Source organism: Larimichthys crocea, chromosome VII (assembly GCF_000972845.2).
Source record: "Larimichthys crocea isolate SSNF chromosome VII, L_crocea_2.0, whole genome shotgun sequence".
Classification (NCBI taxonomy): domain Eukaryota; kingdom Metazoa; phylum Chordata; class Actinopteri; family Sciaenidae; genus Larimichthys; species Larimichthys crocea.
The window spans coordinates 28,635,794-28,652,577 of record NC_040017.1 but is presented as its reverse complement, the minus strand read 5'-3'; the positions used below and the strand labels follow the sequence as shown (position 1 = coordinate 28,652,577).

Here is a 16,784-nt window from a genome sequence, read left to right as displayed (position 1 = left end):
GACCGAATCAGGACTGAGACACAGAAGAAGAAGGATCAGTTCCAGCTCAGCCTGCAGAGACAAAGACGATGAATCATGAAAATCAGGTTTAGCTTCTATTAAATAAGAAAAACCTACCTGGACTCACCTGTTCCCTCGATGCTCGTCTGAGTTGAAAACGAGTTGACGGTTTTGTTCACACACTTTGGTCACGTTGCCGGAACCGACGCTCGATCCCACGTCTCCACGTTGGCGGTCGGCGTCCTTCCTCACTGGACCATCTTCAGTCCTGATGAAGAAGAAGAACCAGGATCAGACTGATGGAGGAATCATGCTGAAGATTCTCCTGAAGAACATCTCTGTCCTTCTTTGTTTGTCTCATCATGTAGAAGGAAAACCACGTCTCCATGTCCTTTTGGACCACATGGTCCACTGCTCCCTGCTCCTCATGTCCTCCTACGTCTTCACTGGTCCAGTGGGTTAACATCTTGCCTGCGAGTCCCTTTTAGATCCAGAAGTTGTGGGTTTGAAATCCGCTAAGAGCGGCTTGTTGAAATGTGTGGAGGTGCAACGAGGGGACCGGGGACAAGCAAGAACTTGAGACTTGTGATGCCAGGAGCCAAACCCAGCAAGGAAACCACCTCCAGGTTCTTTGGTGGACTGTGCCCCAGAAAACAGCCTCCATCATAGCATGATAACAGAACCGGGCTCAGCAGCCGGACTGGACCGGGTTGGAGCACAGACTCTGAGACCAACAGGGATACTGTTACAGTACCGAGGTGACTTACAGACTTCATGATGGAAACGTTGATAGAGGCGACTTGTAGGCTGCCGTGTTCCTGCTGGCCTGCTCACTGCTGGTCTGGAGGTTCTGGTTCTGTTGGTTTCCCTTTCTGGATTCATTTTTTACATTTTTCATGGAACACAAACAGAAACATTGGTGCAGTCTCTGTTTTCTGTTTGTTTCTGAATGTTTGACTCTGTTCCCACAGTAAAGTCGTTTCCGTGCTGTTTCTAATTATCAGTAATGCTTCCTCTCTCTGTTTGCTGATGTCTTCTCTCCGACCCTCCGTCCTCTGTCAGTCCGTCCATCTCGTCTTTTATTTCACATTAAACTCTCTCTCCTCTGTGGTGACGCCATGAAAAAACAAAAAGAAAAACACCCAGAATTCCCTCTTCCTCTCCCACAATCCCCCACTAATGATGTCCGCCGGCCACAAAATGAGGCCTGACGCCAGAGGAGAGAGTGTGTGTGTGTGTGTGTGTGTGTGTGTGTGTGTGTGTGTGTGTGTGTGTGTGTGTGTGTGTGTGTGTGATAATGAAAGACTTGATTTCAGCTTGTTAACTAAGAATGCAGCGAGAGTTCAGTGGTGTAACCTCATATGTGTGTGTGTGTGTGTGTGTGTGTGTGTGTGTGTGTGTGTGTGTGTGTGTGTGTGTGTGTTGGCGTAGAGACAAACACATATCTCTAATTTCTTGACTCTTCATTTATTATTTAAACACTCAAACTTCAAGATGCAAACAACTACACTTCCCATGAGGCTTTGTGATCCCTGAGTCTGATGCACAGACTGTCTAAAACCTGGACGTAGTCTCTGAGACGTCCCTGCAGACTGTCTAAAACCTGGACGTAGTCTCCGTGACGTCATGAGATTCTTCGTCTGAAGTTTTCCTGCAACACTTCATTTTCCTGCTCGACGTGTTTGAACTGTACGGACGAGAAATAAACAGTCAGCTGCTCAAAGTTCTTTAAATTCCTGAGAGAGGGAAATATTCAATGTTACATTGTTACAAATGCAGATTTACTCTTGTCTCTCGTCCTCTTCACTTTTCTCCTCTGCCATTATGTCCATAGATGCTGCTGTTACAACAATCACTAACTGGGGTTCAGCGTGACCGTGCAGCCTTCAGGGTGACGTTACAACCTGTGGTGCCTCCGTCAGCTGCAGCTCGCTGTCTCTCTCGCTCAGTACTGGATCAGTTTAAAGCTTTGTTGTCCACATTAGTCACTTAGATAGAAAAACACCAGATTGAAAATGCTTTAACTCATAACAGACACATGTCAGCTTCTCTCCATTCTTCTGTAATTGTTGTTACATTTGAGTGATTATTGGGCGTGTGTTGCCGAGGTCATATACGATTGGTCCAAAAAATCACACTGTCCATTAAGACTGATGTGCTCCTTCTGTGCGGCGTCGGTGTGAACTCTCCTGGTTTACACGCTCATCGTGAGAAATTAGGACAGAGATGTACGGCGTGAGCGGCGAGCCAAACTTCACGTGGCGTTAACAGAGTCTCAGAGACAGTCTCGGTGACTCTGAGGTCGAGCCAAACACTTTTATAAATATTGATTTTCAGTTTAACTTCTGGAAAGTGAGGAGAGGTGACTGCAGCTGCTTTCTGTCTGCCGCTGCACTCACTTTCATTTTTAATGGCCTCTCATTGAAGTCATCTTCTCACTCAGCAGCGTAAACCACCGTGAAGACTTCATAATAAGACATCACAAAGACAAACACCAGAACTGGATTCATGTGCATTCTTTTCTTAAGAGCGCTGATGCAGAAATACTGAATGACTGCTGGGCTGGAAAGTAAGGAAACAGTCCTTGAACAACCTCCAACTGGCGAGTGGACGGTCCAGGACCACACCGGGCCACTTTGGTTTGTAATAAAACATCAAAAACAGATTTTCTTTTTTCTGCTGCATGTTAAACGGGTTTTGGTTTCTCCTTAAGTGGACTTGTTTGTTTCTAACTTCAAGGCTGGTTGGTAGCACTGTAGCATCGTATCTGGACACACTTGTGTAGCGTAACGGTTTGATGATGATAAGTCTGCGCTCGGACGAGGTCGGGTGGTTGGATGAGTCAAACAGGGAGGACTGACTCCACATATAAGTTTGGTGATTTAAAAAGCTACAAACGTCACAAATTTGGTGTCAAATTAAAGAGGAAGTTCCTTTTTTTGATGAAAATAACTTTGATTGTGGATTTCTTTATGTTTATGACATAGAGCTGAGTTACTGAGTAATCTAACATTTACATTACATAACATTATGTAGCTACATAGCGTGACTTCCTTTCCTAAATCCTAAATCCTAAAGTAGATCTAGTCCCAGATAGGAGACCAACATTGAATCACTTGAACATTGATCACTGAAATAAAACACTGATTTTTTACATCGGTGAAGAAAAATAGATCAAGACGGACATAAAAGTTCAACTTAAGTCAATCGCTGTTCCCAGACTAACATTGAATCAATGTTTCTCTTCTCATCATTAAAAAACAAAGAATTATCAGCATTGATTCAATGTTGCCATGACATCTGGGGCAGTAGTTATGAGCAAGTACTCATAACCAATAATTTCATAATGATGCACGTTTTATTTTGAAACCAGATGTTGCATATTTCTTGCTTACTTGACCGTGGAGCCTCACATGTCCCAGAATGACCCAACAGAGGAACCACAGCATCATATTTTGAACTGCTGGGGTAGCAGTATTGTCGAGATAGTAGTGAGACGTGTTGAACAGACTGGTTTCTAAGTCAGGGCTCAGCAGTACAAGACCAAACAGACCGATTGTGGTCTTCAGTTGACTTTAGGTCAAGTGAAAACCACAACCTTAGGCTTGTGGTTGGACGGCATGTTGTTTGTTGAGGCCTCGATTCCCCTCGTCGCCTCCACGGGACCAGCCCGACGTGATTTAGTTCCCATAGCAGGACTCAGAATGTTTTAATCTGGTCTCCAGCTTTTGATTTTCCCTGATCATGTTGATCTAATAGAGACCACGTCAAGCTTCAAGACAATCAGATCAGCGTTTAATCTCCTCATGTAGCAGGAAATGAGCAGATGTACCAGATGTTACTGTGATAAGTCACAACATCATCGAACAGACATGTGAAACTCTCTCCACGGGGAGGGTCAGGGGTCAGTGTTTGAACCCTGGACTGGGTTCAGGCGCAAACATCCAGCAGGTCAAAGGTTCAAGGAGTTATCGAAGGTTTCAAACCTATGACACGTCTGTATTTAAAGAGTGATTTGGACTCTCGTGTTGCTCTGAATCGTCTTGGCTGAAGCTGATCGATGGAGATGTGTGTGCTGCAGCAGAATTCAGGACTTGGCAGGACGAAGGGATGACGATGGGGATGGATTGTGGGAAACGGAGCGAGAGTTTTCAGGATGGACGTTTGCCAGCTGTAACAGGTCCTGAAGTCAGTTCAGTGTCACAGTAAACCTTCGCATGGAAACACTGAACTTTAGAGAAAGACATGAAGATTGTTTAAAAAAGCTCCCAGCAAAGCTAACTGGCCAAAAACCAGAGTTTTACTCAAAGACTGATTATGCTGTTTCCTATCTATGGGATCCAAGCTGGAGGACTGGAGAGGGAATTGGATCCTGCAGGTCCTGAAAGACCCAAACTGTAACGTGGATCAGTCTTACTGATACCCAACCCAAGTTAATCATGTCGATAATGTCCAAGATAATGCAGAACTGTGTACTGTTGTAAAACATGGGTTCATGGGCCCTTAAAGGGTCTGTTTGGACAACCTAAAAACTTTAGATTTAAGTGTTTTCAGTACTGTCAGACAGTTATATCGCTCTCGAGAGCCGCCAGACTTCACTGAACAGGAGGTGCTGGCCCTCGATCTGTGGAAACCAATGTTTGTTTGGACTCCACCTTAGGTGTTGTGGTGGACCAGCAACTCCCAGGTTCTCATCTGCCCCGTGTACAGAGGCTCAGTCTTTGCTGCAGCCACCCAGGGTTTGAATCCGACCTGCTGCATGTCATTCCCCGTCTCTCTCTATCCAATAAAAAAGCTCGAAAAGGCCAAAAATATATCTTTAAATTAGGTTCTTCATCAATGAAGTTGGGTGTTGAAACGGTTGAGGAGCCAAAACACGAACACGAGCCAGAATCAGCTTGAGGTCCGGGTGGTTGAGTGATGAAGGGTTGTGCAGAGAGGTGCAAGGCCAAAAATCCAGAAGCATGATGAGACTTTGGAACAGTACACTGCTACAGTGTAAGTACACAGAGTACTACACAGTTCTGTAGTACTCTGTGAAGTGTCAAGCGTTCCACACGCAACTTTGTGACCGTTCTGAGTGAAACCATCTTGGTAAAAGTCCAGTACTGTCACATGATCGTGTGTTTAGTGACCACACATGGCGGTGGCGTGTTTCCTTCTGGTCATGTGGTTTCTAGCTCACAGTGTTGTGGCTCTAACCGGTCTGTCTGTGTCCCCTCAGTGACCTCCTGGAGGATTTAGAGAGGAGTCCTCACGCCGCCGCCATCGCAGAGTGCTTCGTAGAAAGGGTGAGTACAGTGTGTGTGTGTGTGTGTGTGTGTGAGGCTGTTAGTTGACAGGAAACAGTCAACCCAAACACCCAGTAAAGCAGCAGAACTGGACCCTCCATTCACTGCAGCACCAACACTGTGTGTGTGTGTGTATTGGACAGTTGTGTTATTATTGTCACATATTCTCGTGCACACACACTTTTTACAAACTGTTTTCTAAGCAGCTGCAGGACTCGAGCGAGTGTCAGCGTCTACTATTCAACCTCCGAAGCAGCAGTGAGCAGTCTAACACCGAGAATACACAGCATGAGGAACGGCTGCGTACTCCACCGTCCACCAACTCACGCTAATCCGTTTGTGATGCGCTCAGGTGCGTCTCCGCGGCCACAGAGCGTCACGAGAAGGCACGAGATCTCGTTCAGAACCTCTGAACCGGCAGTGTCCAGTCTAACAGTGAACACAGCGGCCTACCGAGGTGGTTTTCTTGCCGGGTTTGGCTCCTGGCATCCCGGGCTGAGTAAATCACCTTGGTACTGTAACGTTATTCCCTGTTGTGCTCGAACCTGGTCCGGTCCGGCTGCTGAGCCCAGTTCTGTTGCTCCAACAGAGAGGAGCAAACAGAATCTGAGGGTGTTATCATACAAAAAATGAATTTTTTCGCTATCGCTGCTTCAGATCAGTTTGATCCACTGTTACTGCCCGTTCTTGGATTTATAATCAGTTCCAATGTTTAATATTAAACTGTAAATCAAAACAAAATGATTCTTCTTCATATGAAAAACATGCAGCGAGCTGCAGGCTTTAAATTACTGCTTCAGTTTTATGGAGCTCTAAATAGTTTGAGATAAAACTGTAGAGATTTATAACTTTATGTTATTCAGATTAAATTGACTTCTGTGTGCTGGATCTTTTTATACTTCTCAGCGTCAGGTGGTCTGGACTTCCTGTCAGTGGACATCAGATTAAGCTGTTAGAGACGAGCTTCTATTTTAAGACGTCTGTTTGTGTACGGGGCGCTGAACACTGCTGCCTTTCTCTGTGACCTGCTGACTCACTCATGGACTGACAGGAGGCATTGTTAAGTCAATTAAAAGGGCGAGGACGGCGAGGACGGCGAAGGACGACGAGGACGGCAGGACGAGGTTAACCCTTTGCACCCTACCTGATGATGCTGATAAAAACGATCAATAATCCTCAGAGCTGTTTTTGGGTTTGCATTTTTCTGTGATTGGACGTTGAGCAGAAACCCCCTCATGGTGTGTTCCCACCTTTTAAACTGGACGTCCCCCGCAGACGGTCTGAGCCTATCAGTGAGTCACATCTGACTCGTTATTCTTTGTTCGAGATGTTTTATGACGCTGACTCGTCTGTTCTGTTTTCAAACATGGGAAAAGTTTCAGACGTCTGAGGTGGAGGAGGTGCAGATGGAGGTGATCCATCCAGACGACGCTTTTACAACCAAAAAACAAAGATGAAGACGTCAGTCAGCTCGTATCATAAAAACATTCTTCATGAGTCTCATGGGAATACGTCTTCTGTCTGACTGACCCAGACGAGCCCTCGAGCTTCCACAGAGAAGCAACAAGAAGTGGAGAGGTGAAGCACGAGGGAGGCAGAGGCCGAGCGGACCCTGTTCAAACCAGCAGAATGAATCCAGTCTGCAGACCGGAGGCTCGGACCGGAGGCTCAGACCGGAGGCTCGGACCGGAGGCTCGGACCGGAGGCTCGGACCGGGACGCAGAGACAGCTTAGCATACACAGCAAACAGTGGAGGCTGCACGTCGCAGTGATGGAGTGATGATCTGTTTCTCTTCCTCTAACGTTCTCTCTGTTCTCCATTCTTTGTTTTTCAGAGCGAAGCCTTCGACATCTACACTCTGTACTGCATGAACTACCCAAAGTAAGTCCAGCTCACTTCCTGGTGTTAGAGAAGGTCTCTGACGTCTTCAGCCCGTCTCTGCTGGGCCTGAAGATCTCAGACGTTTGTCTCACTCTACCTTTCCTTCACAAACACTCACCTGGTGACAGGTGACCTCATTCACTGTCTTCTATTGACACTGTCCGACTCTCAGATTCAAACTGGACGTCCTGGTGTTTATGTTTACGTCCTGACTGGTTTGTTGACACATTTTTCCTTCAGTCTGTTCCTGATAAAAACGATGCAGAGCGACTTGGAGCTGACGGCGAGGACGCGTGAAGCGTCTGTTTTATGAGCCGACTTAATGTGTTTTAGTAGAAACATAAAACGAAGTCAAATAGAAGGAGAGCGAGGAGAGGCCTGATATATAGAGGAGGAGAAGAGTCTGTACGAGGAGCTGTATCTCATCCAGTACACACACACACACACACACACACACACACACACACACTAACAGATGTTTGGCTTCAGTGTGTGTGTGTGTGTGTGTGCTTTTGTCACAAAACCAGGATTTTGGTTTTGCCTCTGACACAAAGTCATGAATTTCTTTTTGAAACTTGAATAAAAACCAGCTACACATCCGTTTTTTATTTTTCCTACACGTTCACATTGTCCTCAAACACACCACGAACCAACAGTTAGTAAAACAGTCTCTGTGACCACAGACTGTCCAAAACCTGGACGTAGTCTCTGTGACCACAGACTGTCCAAAACCTGGACGTAGTCTCAGTGACGTCCCAGCAGACTGTCTAAAACCTGGACGTAGTCCCCGTGACGTCCCCACAGACTGTCCAAAACCTGGACGTGGTCTCCGTGACGTCCCCGCAGACTGTCCAAAACCTGGACGTAGTCTCAGTGACGTCCCCACAGACTGTCCAAAACCTGGACATAGTCTCTGTGACCACAGACTGTCTAAAACCTGTACGTAGTCTCCGTGACGTCCCCGCAGACTGTCTAAAACCTGGACGTAGTCTCCGTGACGTCCCGCAGACTGTCTAAAACCTGGACGTAGTCTCCGTGACGTCCCCGCAGACTGTCTAAAACCTGGACGTAGTCTCCGTGACGTCCCCGCAGACTGTCTAAAACCTGGACGTAGTCTCCGTGACGTCCCCGCAGACTGTCTAAAACCTGGACGTAGTCTCCGTGACATCCATGCAGACTGTCTAGAAGGAGGGGGCGTGGCTTAAGACCTATACTGTAGCCAGCCACCAGGGGGCGATTGAGTCTGTTTGTGACTCTTTAAAAGTGTTCATGTTTCCAAACTCTTCTTCTTCTGTTCTTTGTGTTTGAGTCTCTGTTAATCTCAGACTCTGAGTCTGACAGACAGATGTTTGTCCTCACTGGATCTCTGCCCAGCTGTGTGTGTGTGTGTGTGTGTGTGTTTAAATCCCCTCACTGTCCCTCGACCCCTCCTTCACCTCGCTCTGCTCGCTGCTCGCTGCCTGTCGCCTCCTTAAAGCTCCATTAAACTCCAATAAAAATAAGTAGGTCAACTGCTTTCAGACCACCGAACTGAGGAGCTGTGTGAGGCGGGCCGGCCTCCAGCTTCTCCTCCTCCTGCTGCTCCATCCTGCCAGGCCTCGGAGGCGCCGGGTACGTTTCAGGACGGAACAATGAGCCTGAAAGAGTGACCCAACATGTACAGGCGGGTCGTGTTCATGAACACGCGTGTTAACTTCAGTAATGCGATCACCAGAAGACGAGACATCAGCCTCGGCGCTGCATTTTTTCCACTGCGATCCGCTGGGTCAGATTTGAGGGAAATCTGCTGGATTGCAGGTTTGTGGACTCCGCCGGGAGCTCCACACGAGTCTTCGCTGGGTTTGCTCTCGAGGAGGAATCGCCAGCAGCAGAGTTAAAGTCTCTTTTTTTTCCGTCGTCACCGCTTTGTATCGGCGCAATGCATCACGAAACAGGCGGCCATTAAAACGACATTAACAGACGTGCATGTAATCTCAGCAGGAGGATCCAGAGGGACTCAGACAGATGCTCAGCTAATTTATGCTGCTAAACTCCACTTGGCCGTGTGCGCTGTTTGTAAAGCTGTAAACTGACGAGCTGTGGAAACTCAACACACATGAAAGTGAAAGTGTATCGGAGAGAGGTCCTATACGAGGAATGTTAGATATTCAGAAACGAGCAGCTATTGGCCGATCCACCGACAGGAAATCTCCATCTTGTCGACAGAATTTGGACTGAACCACCGAAACAAAATGGAGGAAAGCCGAGAACAATTATTGTGACCAAAGTATGAAGCTCGGTTTGTGAAGCCGGGTTCTCGTGATGTGAGAAAAATGCTACGTTATAATTATCACAAGAATAAATCATGATTGCATTTTTATTTGTGGGAAGTTTAAATAGTTCTTTTTGCATAAATAAAGCCGACTGAGGTCGTCTGGTTTAAAGGTGCAATGTGTAATTACTGCAACATGCTGCAGACCAGCAGGTGGCAGCATTTTTCCTCTAACGTCCACCTGAGGCTGGCTCCAGAAGTGAGTCAGTCTCCATAAGTCCCCATGTCCAAATGTCCAACTTCACAGCAGAAATAAACATGTTTACAGCCTGGTACAAAAAACAGTTTTGGTCTCTGTAGCTAATTTCCCCGTTCATGACAACTGTACTGAGGGTGAATTTATATACAACTCACCTGTTCACATTATATTAAGGCTTAAAGTTATGCAGGGTTAAGAGTCTGAGCCACCATTCACCTGGTTACAAGTCAGCGTAGCATCCACATGATTCAAAGTGTGTTCCCTGAAGAAGGCCGGCTGGTTGATTATGATTCATGCGTGGAGTATATATACAGTATAGTCATGCATGTAGCTTCCTTAAAGTGCTGAGAGAAGCACATATACAGTACATATATACGATCCTGACAAATAGTGGAAAAGCCATTTGGATACCTGGAAACTTTTCACAAATGCAAACAAACCTTAAAGGTGGATTGAAGGGTAAAGTGGGGAGTCGAGGAGGTTAATAGTAGTTTTGCTGGCTGGTGTTATGTTACCTCTGATTGGTGGAGATGAATTTGGGCTCTTGGGAGCAGCTGTAATTATCTTCAGTCTGTGAGAATATGGAGGCCGAGATGAAAACTGGCTTCAATTTGTCCTGTAATAACGACTAACAGACCAGCAGTGATTTCCTTCGCTGTGTATCGCATGCTGTCAGTGCAGAGACCATGAATACAACGTGAGAGGTCAGTACATAATAAATGAGCTTTCACATGCTGCAGGAAATCTTGTTTTTTTTCAGTGGGAATATTTCCAAGTCCACAGTTTCATGAAACCGTCTCTGGTGTGCAGGTTTCATATCTGCCAGATGCTTTAAATTCTACTCGCAGAGGTCAGTGTTTATCGAGGCTCAAGTCAGTTTCCTTCAGTCTGGTTTGGTCTGAGATCACAGATTACAACTTCGACTGTGGAGGACCTGGTTCTGGTCCTGGATTCATTCAAGAAATGTCAGAAACTCATGTGAACATATTAAATAGCAGCTTATATACCCAATTATACTCAGTGTTTAGTTTCAGTTTGCCTAATTGTCACATTTATTATTATTTGTGCAACAATGTAGCTTGGGAACAATAAATGTAGTCTGGAGTTCCCCAGGAATAACAGTGTCTGAGTGAGGCCAACGAGGCCCTGAGCCGAAGCCTCGTGGGCCAAGTTACAGCATCGAGGGCTCGTGAAAAACCCTCCAAACAGAGTCTCTGATGAACTCTGAAGAACTGATGGCCTCGGATCCAACTCAGAGTTATTACCTGTGAGAGAATAAACTCTTTTTTCCTAAACTCGGATCATGTCCAGGGAGTTTTTGGACCTTTTCAGACTCTGGTAGCTTCTTCTTTGCTGTAGTTACGTGTTGGAAGAGAGGTCTAGATTTACGACCTGGCCCACACTTGGACTTCGGTGGTGCGCTCTGTGAAATAATGTATTTCAGAGACAAAAACATAAAAACAGTTGTCATGCTGTTAGATGTCGCATGTTTGATACTTGAATAATGAATGAAGTTGATAAAAGACGTCCCGTCTCTCTGCACTGATTAGAGTTTGTTTGACGTCCTGTTGAACACATCAGTGATGAGTCTGTAGAAGATATTACTGCTGCTCTGAATTCCTGGACTCCCTCTTGTGATTAACGTCTATCTGGAGGAAAAGAACCTCCTCTCCACCCCCATCGTTACCTTGACCTCCTTTCTCCTACCCCTCCTTCTGTCCTCATTCAGACTTCGCCTCCTTTCTGTCTCAGCCCTGGTGTTCATGCTGTGGTGAATGTTTGTCAGTCGACTCAACAGCTGAAGAGTCTCCTCCATCCTCCTTTTCCTTTTCCCCCTGTGTCTCCTCCTTTAAAAGTTGGCACGCTGTGGGAAACAAAAAAAGAAACGAAATGTGATGATGTGCAAACATTGAAACTTCCATATTTACCGAAAAATAAAACTAAGAAACAGAAATTTGCTCAGTTTGAAGAAAGTTGGACAGTGTCAATGCAGCACTAAAAAAGACGTCGCAGCATCTTTTGGTCCTGGTTGACCGTGGCGGCGTTTCTGGATCTAGTTTGTACCTGGTTTCCTCTTTGCACGGTGGAGTCTGTTCACAGACGATGGTTTTTGAAAGTGTTCCTCAGCCCATGACTGTTTTAGAAGACTTTTCGTCTTCCTCCTCAGCTGGGATCTTCTCATCTCGTCCTTCATAATCTCTCCCCCATCATCACGACGCCCTCAGATTCTTCATCGTCTTTGTTCACCTTGTTGACGAACATTCATCTTGATCTTCTCTGTTCCTCTTTCTTTCTTTGATTCCTCCCTTTCTTTGTTCAAACTGTGATGAATGTTTGTGAAAACTCCTTGTTCTATCCTTCGTCGTCTTTCAGACCTCCCTTCTTCTTCATTTTGGCTCTCCTCAGTTCGTCTCCTTCTTCCACAACGTTGTAATGAATGTTTGTCAAAGGTCCAAACAGCTGTGGAGTTCCTTTTCCTCCTCCATCGTCCCTTCTTAATCTTCTCCATCTGTCTTTCCCTTCCTCTTCCATCTCCATCTCCATCATTTCTTCACCTCCTCTAACATCTCTCCGTCCTTTGTGTCCTGATGGATGTTTGTCAGAGGAGATTTCAGGTTTCCTTCTCACCTCAGTCTGCTCCATCATCTTCTGGACCTCCTTCTCCTCCTGTTTCTCGTTTCTCTCCTTCTTATTAAATTTCACTCCCTCGGCCTTCATGTTCTGATAAATGTTCATCAGAGGAGTCGACGGTTGAACTCTCTCTCTCTCTTTGTTGATGTTTGTAATCTTACCTGGGCATCCATCACCTTTCCTCTGGGGTTCTTTAGATTCTGAATGAATCCTGAATCATATTTGTGTCAAAATGTTTGAGTGAGAAAAGACGAAGAAAAAACAAGTTTAATTTACAACAGATTTGGGTCATAAACATCATTTGTCATGAATACGGAGGTATTTCCTTGAAGTGTATCAGAGTTTGGACGTTCAGACGGTTGATGACCCACAATCACAGCGTAAACAACTGGAATAGAAAGTCAGGGGCTCACCATCATGTTTCCAAATGTGTGGAAAACTTTAACTGAATTTCAAGACATTTGGTCAAAGAAAACGTGAATTAATGTTTGATTTATTCGCTGATGTTATGCAAGTACTACGAGTTGGTTCTACAAACCTGGACGTCTCCGCGATGTCCCCCGCAGGTTCCTGAAGAGCTGTTCCGAAGCTCAGTGTAGTCGCTGTCTTATATTTCCATCATTCATCGAGTTTCACTTCATAACAAAGATCTCTCTGCCTCTCTTTCCACCCATGCTCTGTCTCCACAGTTCGGTAGCCGTGCTGAGGGAATGCATGAAGAACAAAAGTCTGGTTCGATTCTTCCAGGAGAGACAGACGACTCTGAACCACTCCTTACCCCTGGAGACGTACCTGCTCAAACCAGTGCAGAGGATCCTCAAATACCACCTGCTACTACAGGTGATACTACAAACACTACATTTAGTACTTCAAATACCACCTGCTACTACAGGTGATCTTACAAACACTACATTTAATACTTCAAATACCGCCAGCGACTACAGGTAACACCTTAAATACTACCAAATATTACATGTCGTGGTTCAAATACCTCCTATCTAACTACTGGTAACAACACAAACTACCAAATACCTCCTATCTAACTACTGGTAACAACACAAACTACCAAATTCTGCATGTAGTACCATAAATACCAAACGCTACTACAGATAAAACTTCAAATACTACCAAATATTACATGTAGTATTTAAAATATCACCTGCTACTACAGGTATCACCACAAATATTACCATATACTAAATGTACTATAATACTACTAAATACAACATGTCATACTTCAAGTATCACCTACAGCACAGGTGACACCTCAAGTATTACGTGCAGTCGTTCAGATACCACCTACAGCACATCAAATACTACATGTAGTATCTTGAATACAACCATCTGCTTAAATCATCACCTTCAGAAGTACCTTAAATACCTGATCCAGCAGGTAATACTTCAAATGGAAAGATGTACTTCATGAGGCTCAAAGTTTTCTCAGAGGAAGCTCGAGGATCTTTTGGTTTCCAGGCAACACGTCTGTTTACTGTCAGTACACACAGTCGGAAAACAGAGTTGTTTCTCACTCGGTGAGACTCGTCCAGAAGACGCCTGAGGACGCCGAGCCCTCCGAGCGTCGCCTGTGTGGCTCTAAAGATGAACGGCTGCAGTGTGCGGCCCACATGTGGATTTTGTCGTAGATCACTGTCAGCTCACATCTGTGAGGTTTTTACTGTCATCGGAGGCCACGGCCAATAAAACGAGGACGAGACTGTGACATCATCACGGCAGATGAGGGCCAAAGAGTCAAACGATACCTGCATTCGATCCTGTTTGGACCCAGATCTGGATCTGGATTTATGCAGCGCTTCATCGGCCTATGACTGCAGCTACAAGGTTAGAGAGAGTGCAGATCCCGAGACGTCCTGTCCTGTGAAGGTTGACTTCTACCTGAACAGAACCTCCAGACCAGCAGTGAGCAGGCTAACGCCCGGCTGCTGAGCCCGGTTCTGTTGCCTTCCAACGGTCAATTCACTTAGCAGCAGTTAATCAGCAGTTCGCTACTCTAGCAAGTGGTTAGGTCAAAGCCATCTGGGCTTTGTGCAGTAATCAGTGAGGCCCGGCTATAGATGCATGTAGCAGCCCTCAGAATCACTGAAAATAACCAAAAATAACTTCAACCTGTGGATGTTACTCAGCTTACAGACATCTGTAACTTTGGCAGGACCCCCCTGACTCTTTACTGGGTCTGAGTGGTAATCCATTTATTATAATGGTATATTTAATTATATCTCTAATAAAACCCAGCTCCATCCTGAATCATCAGTCACAACTTTTAAAAATGTCTTAACACAATCATGTGAAGACGTTCAGCTGTCTGATCCATAAAACGTTAAACAGAACAATGCATGCACACACACACTTGCAGCTTTTCCCAATAAAGTTGTGTTTCTTCACTGGTTCCAGTCCAAGCCCACCTCAGAGACGAGCGAGGGATGATGAAACCGAGAGAAACGAAGCCTGCTCTTTGTTCTCTCTCTGGTGCTCGGTCTGTATTATTTGATGTTGTTGTTATTCTGTCTACAGTGGCCAGTTTAAACACTGGTCAAACATGTGTTTGGAGCTGTGCTGGGATTTTCCCATAATCCTCAGCTGGTCCTGCTTCAGTCGTTTCTGTCTGTGATGCAGTGCTGTGTCAGCGAGCGAGCTCGTTAGATTTGTTTTTGATCCACAGAACATTGTAAACATTCAGAAACGTTACATAAATGTTCATTTTGCATAAAATCAGTCTGAGCTGATGTTCGTCAGATTAACACAAAAGCTGCAGCAGCTGCTGGAGATTAAAGATTAAATACAAACAGATCACACGTCAATGTTTTTCATCTCTTTCAGGAACTTTCTAAGCACTTTGACAAGAACGACCCCGGATATGAGGTTGTTGAGGACGCCATCATCACCATGACGGCAGTCGCCTGGTACATCAACGACATGAAGAGGAAACAGGAACACGCAGTTCGACTGCAGGTGAGCACACGGACAGATTATACGTTGTTACACCTGAAACAACTCTCTCAGATTAGAACTGTAGAGGATCTCAGGAGGTTCCCTGAGGAACGCCGTCCAAAGTTTTCATGAACTTTCATGAGAGATGTTTGTACCACCGTTAAGAGGTTTTCAGGCCCAGTGGTCAGAGGTGAAGAGAGCGAAGAGGATGTTAACGGAGGAAGCCGCCGGACAAGAGTAAATGTGGGACTGACTTTTAGTGGTTGGTGAGAGCTTGGTGAAATAAAAGGCTGAAAGACAGACGCCGAGCTGGGCTGACTGCTGCTGGACTCGGCTGTTTGTTGAGTCAGAACATAGCATGTCTCGTTTTACTTTGTCAGTTTTCAAAGTCACCAGCTGGACTTCATTCGTCCTCTGAATCAGGCTAAGATCATGAATTTATCTGGAAGATTTCAAACTTCCACAGAAGTCGAGGAAAGTTTCCAAGCTGAGTTATTTTCTCTCCTTCCTGACATGTTCTAAAGAATCAAGACCTTCATTTCCTCTCCGAGCCTCCAACCAGCTTTTCCTCTTCAGTCTGTAAAGAAACAGACTTTGAGGTCAGCTGCTCGACCTTTAGGTGTCAGACTTCTACAAACTGCTGCATTCCTCGACTCCCGCCCGCCACGCGTTCACACACACACACAGGAACATGTTATTAACTTGTTCCATCACACATGGACGTGTTCTCCAAGAGGTTACAGACCTGACCGTGTGTTTGTCATCTCCAGCTCAGCTTTAACAGCTCTTATCATCAATTCATTTCAGTTGAATTCAGTTCACAGATTCCAACACACACCATGGGTATGTATGTAAAGCATAACTCATGTCATTTCTGCGTTCGCATGAAGACTTTTTGTACGATACTTTTAAGGGACCAAGATGACATACAAGGCTGACAAAGATGAATCACTGTGAGTCATGAAACCATGATCACACATGACCACATAAGTCTTTAAATGGGGTTCAGAGATAAGTTTAACAGTCGCCCACTGACATAGCGTAAAATCCTGGCATTCCCTATGGGTTCCTTCTCGAATCTGTGGCTACTAATTCTAGTAAATTTGTGGGTCTGTTTATATCCCCCCAGTGCTACGCCCCTTAGTCATCCACTGTACTCCAGTAATCTCACTGTTCAAACTGTTTATTCACGTGTAGGAGGTCGATTATTGTTGCATCTCAGTGTCTGCAGGGTGCTTCTTCCTCTGCAATGGTTTATCTTCATCAGTCGTTCATTTTCCAGACCTGTTGTACACAACTTTACACAAAATGTTTCCAAAGGAGTCTCACATTAGAGGTGTGAGTCTGGTGGTTGGTCTTGTGTTACAGGTTGGTCCTCACGAAAGAGGAAGCAGAGTTCTGTTCACTTCCTCATTTTAACATGTTTGCTGTAAAGTCAGATGGTGAGTTATTTATTGGTGTAGCCAACAGCGAGTATGTATTACACGCCCATCACTATGCAACTAGCGCTAGTGCCAGCAACCT

The 16,784-nt window shown here is 45.4% G+C and overlaps 1 protein-coding gene across 2 annotated transcripts in view; it reads left to right on the top strand.

The window, feature by feature from the left end:
- The window catches only part of LOC104936120 (mucin-12), a 46,640-nt gene that overhangs the window by 12,673 nt on the left and 17,183 nt on the right, over window positions 1–16,784 (top strand). For both annotated transcript variants that reach the window (XM_027280267.1, XM_027280265.1), the window contains exons 3-6: window positions 5,225–5,291; window positions 7,127–7,173; window positions 13,004–13,154; window positions 15,150–15,281. In XM_027280267.1, the coding sequence (XP_027136068.1) occupies window positions 5,225–5,291; window positions 7,127–7,173; window positions 13,004–13,154; window positions 15,150–15,281 (397 nt within the window). The remainder of the gene's footprint in view (window positions 1–5,224; window positions 5,292–7,126; window positions 7,174–13,003; window positions 13,155–15,149; window positions 15,282–16,784) is intronic.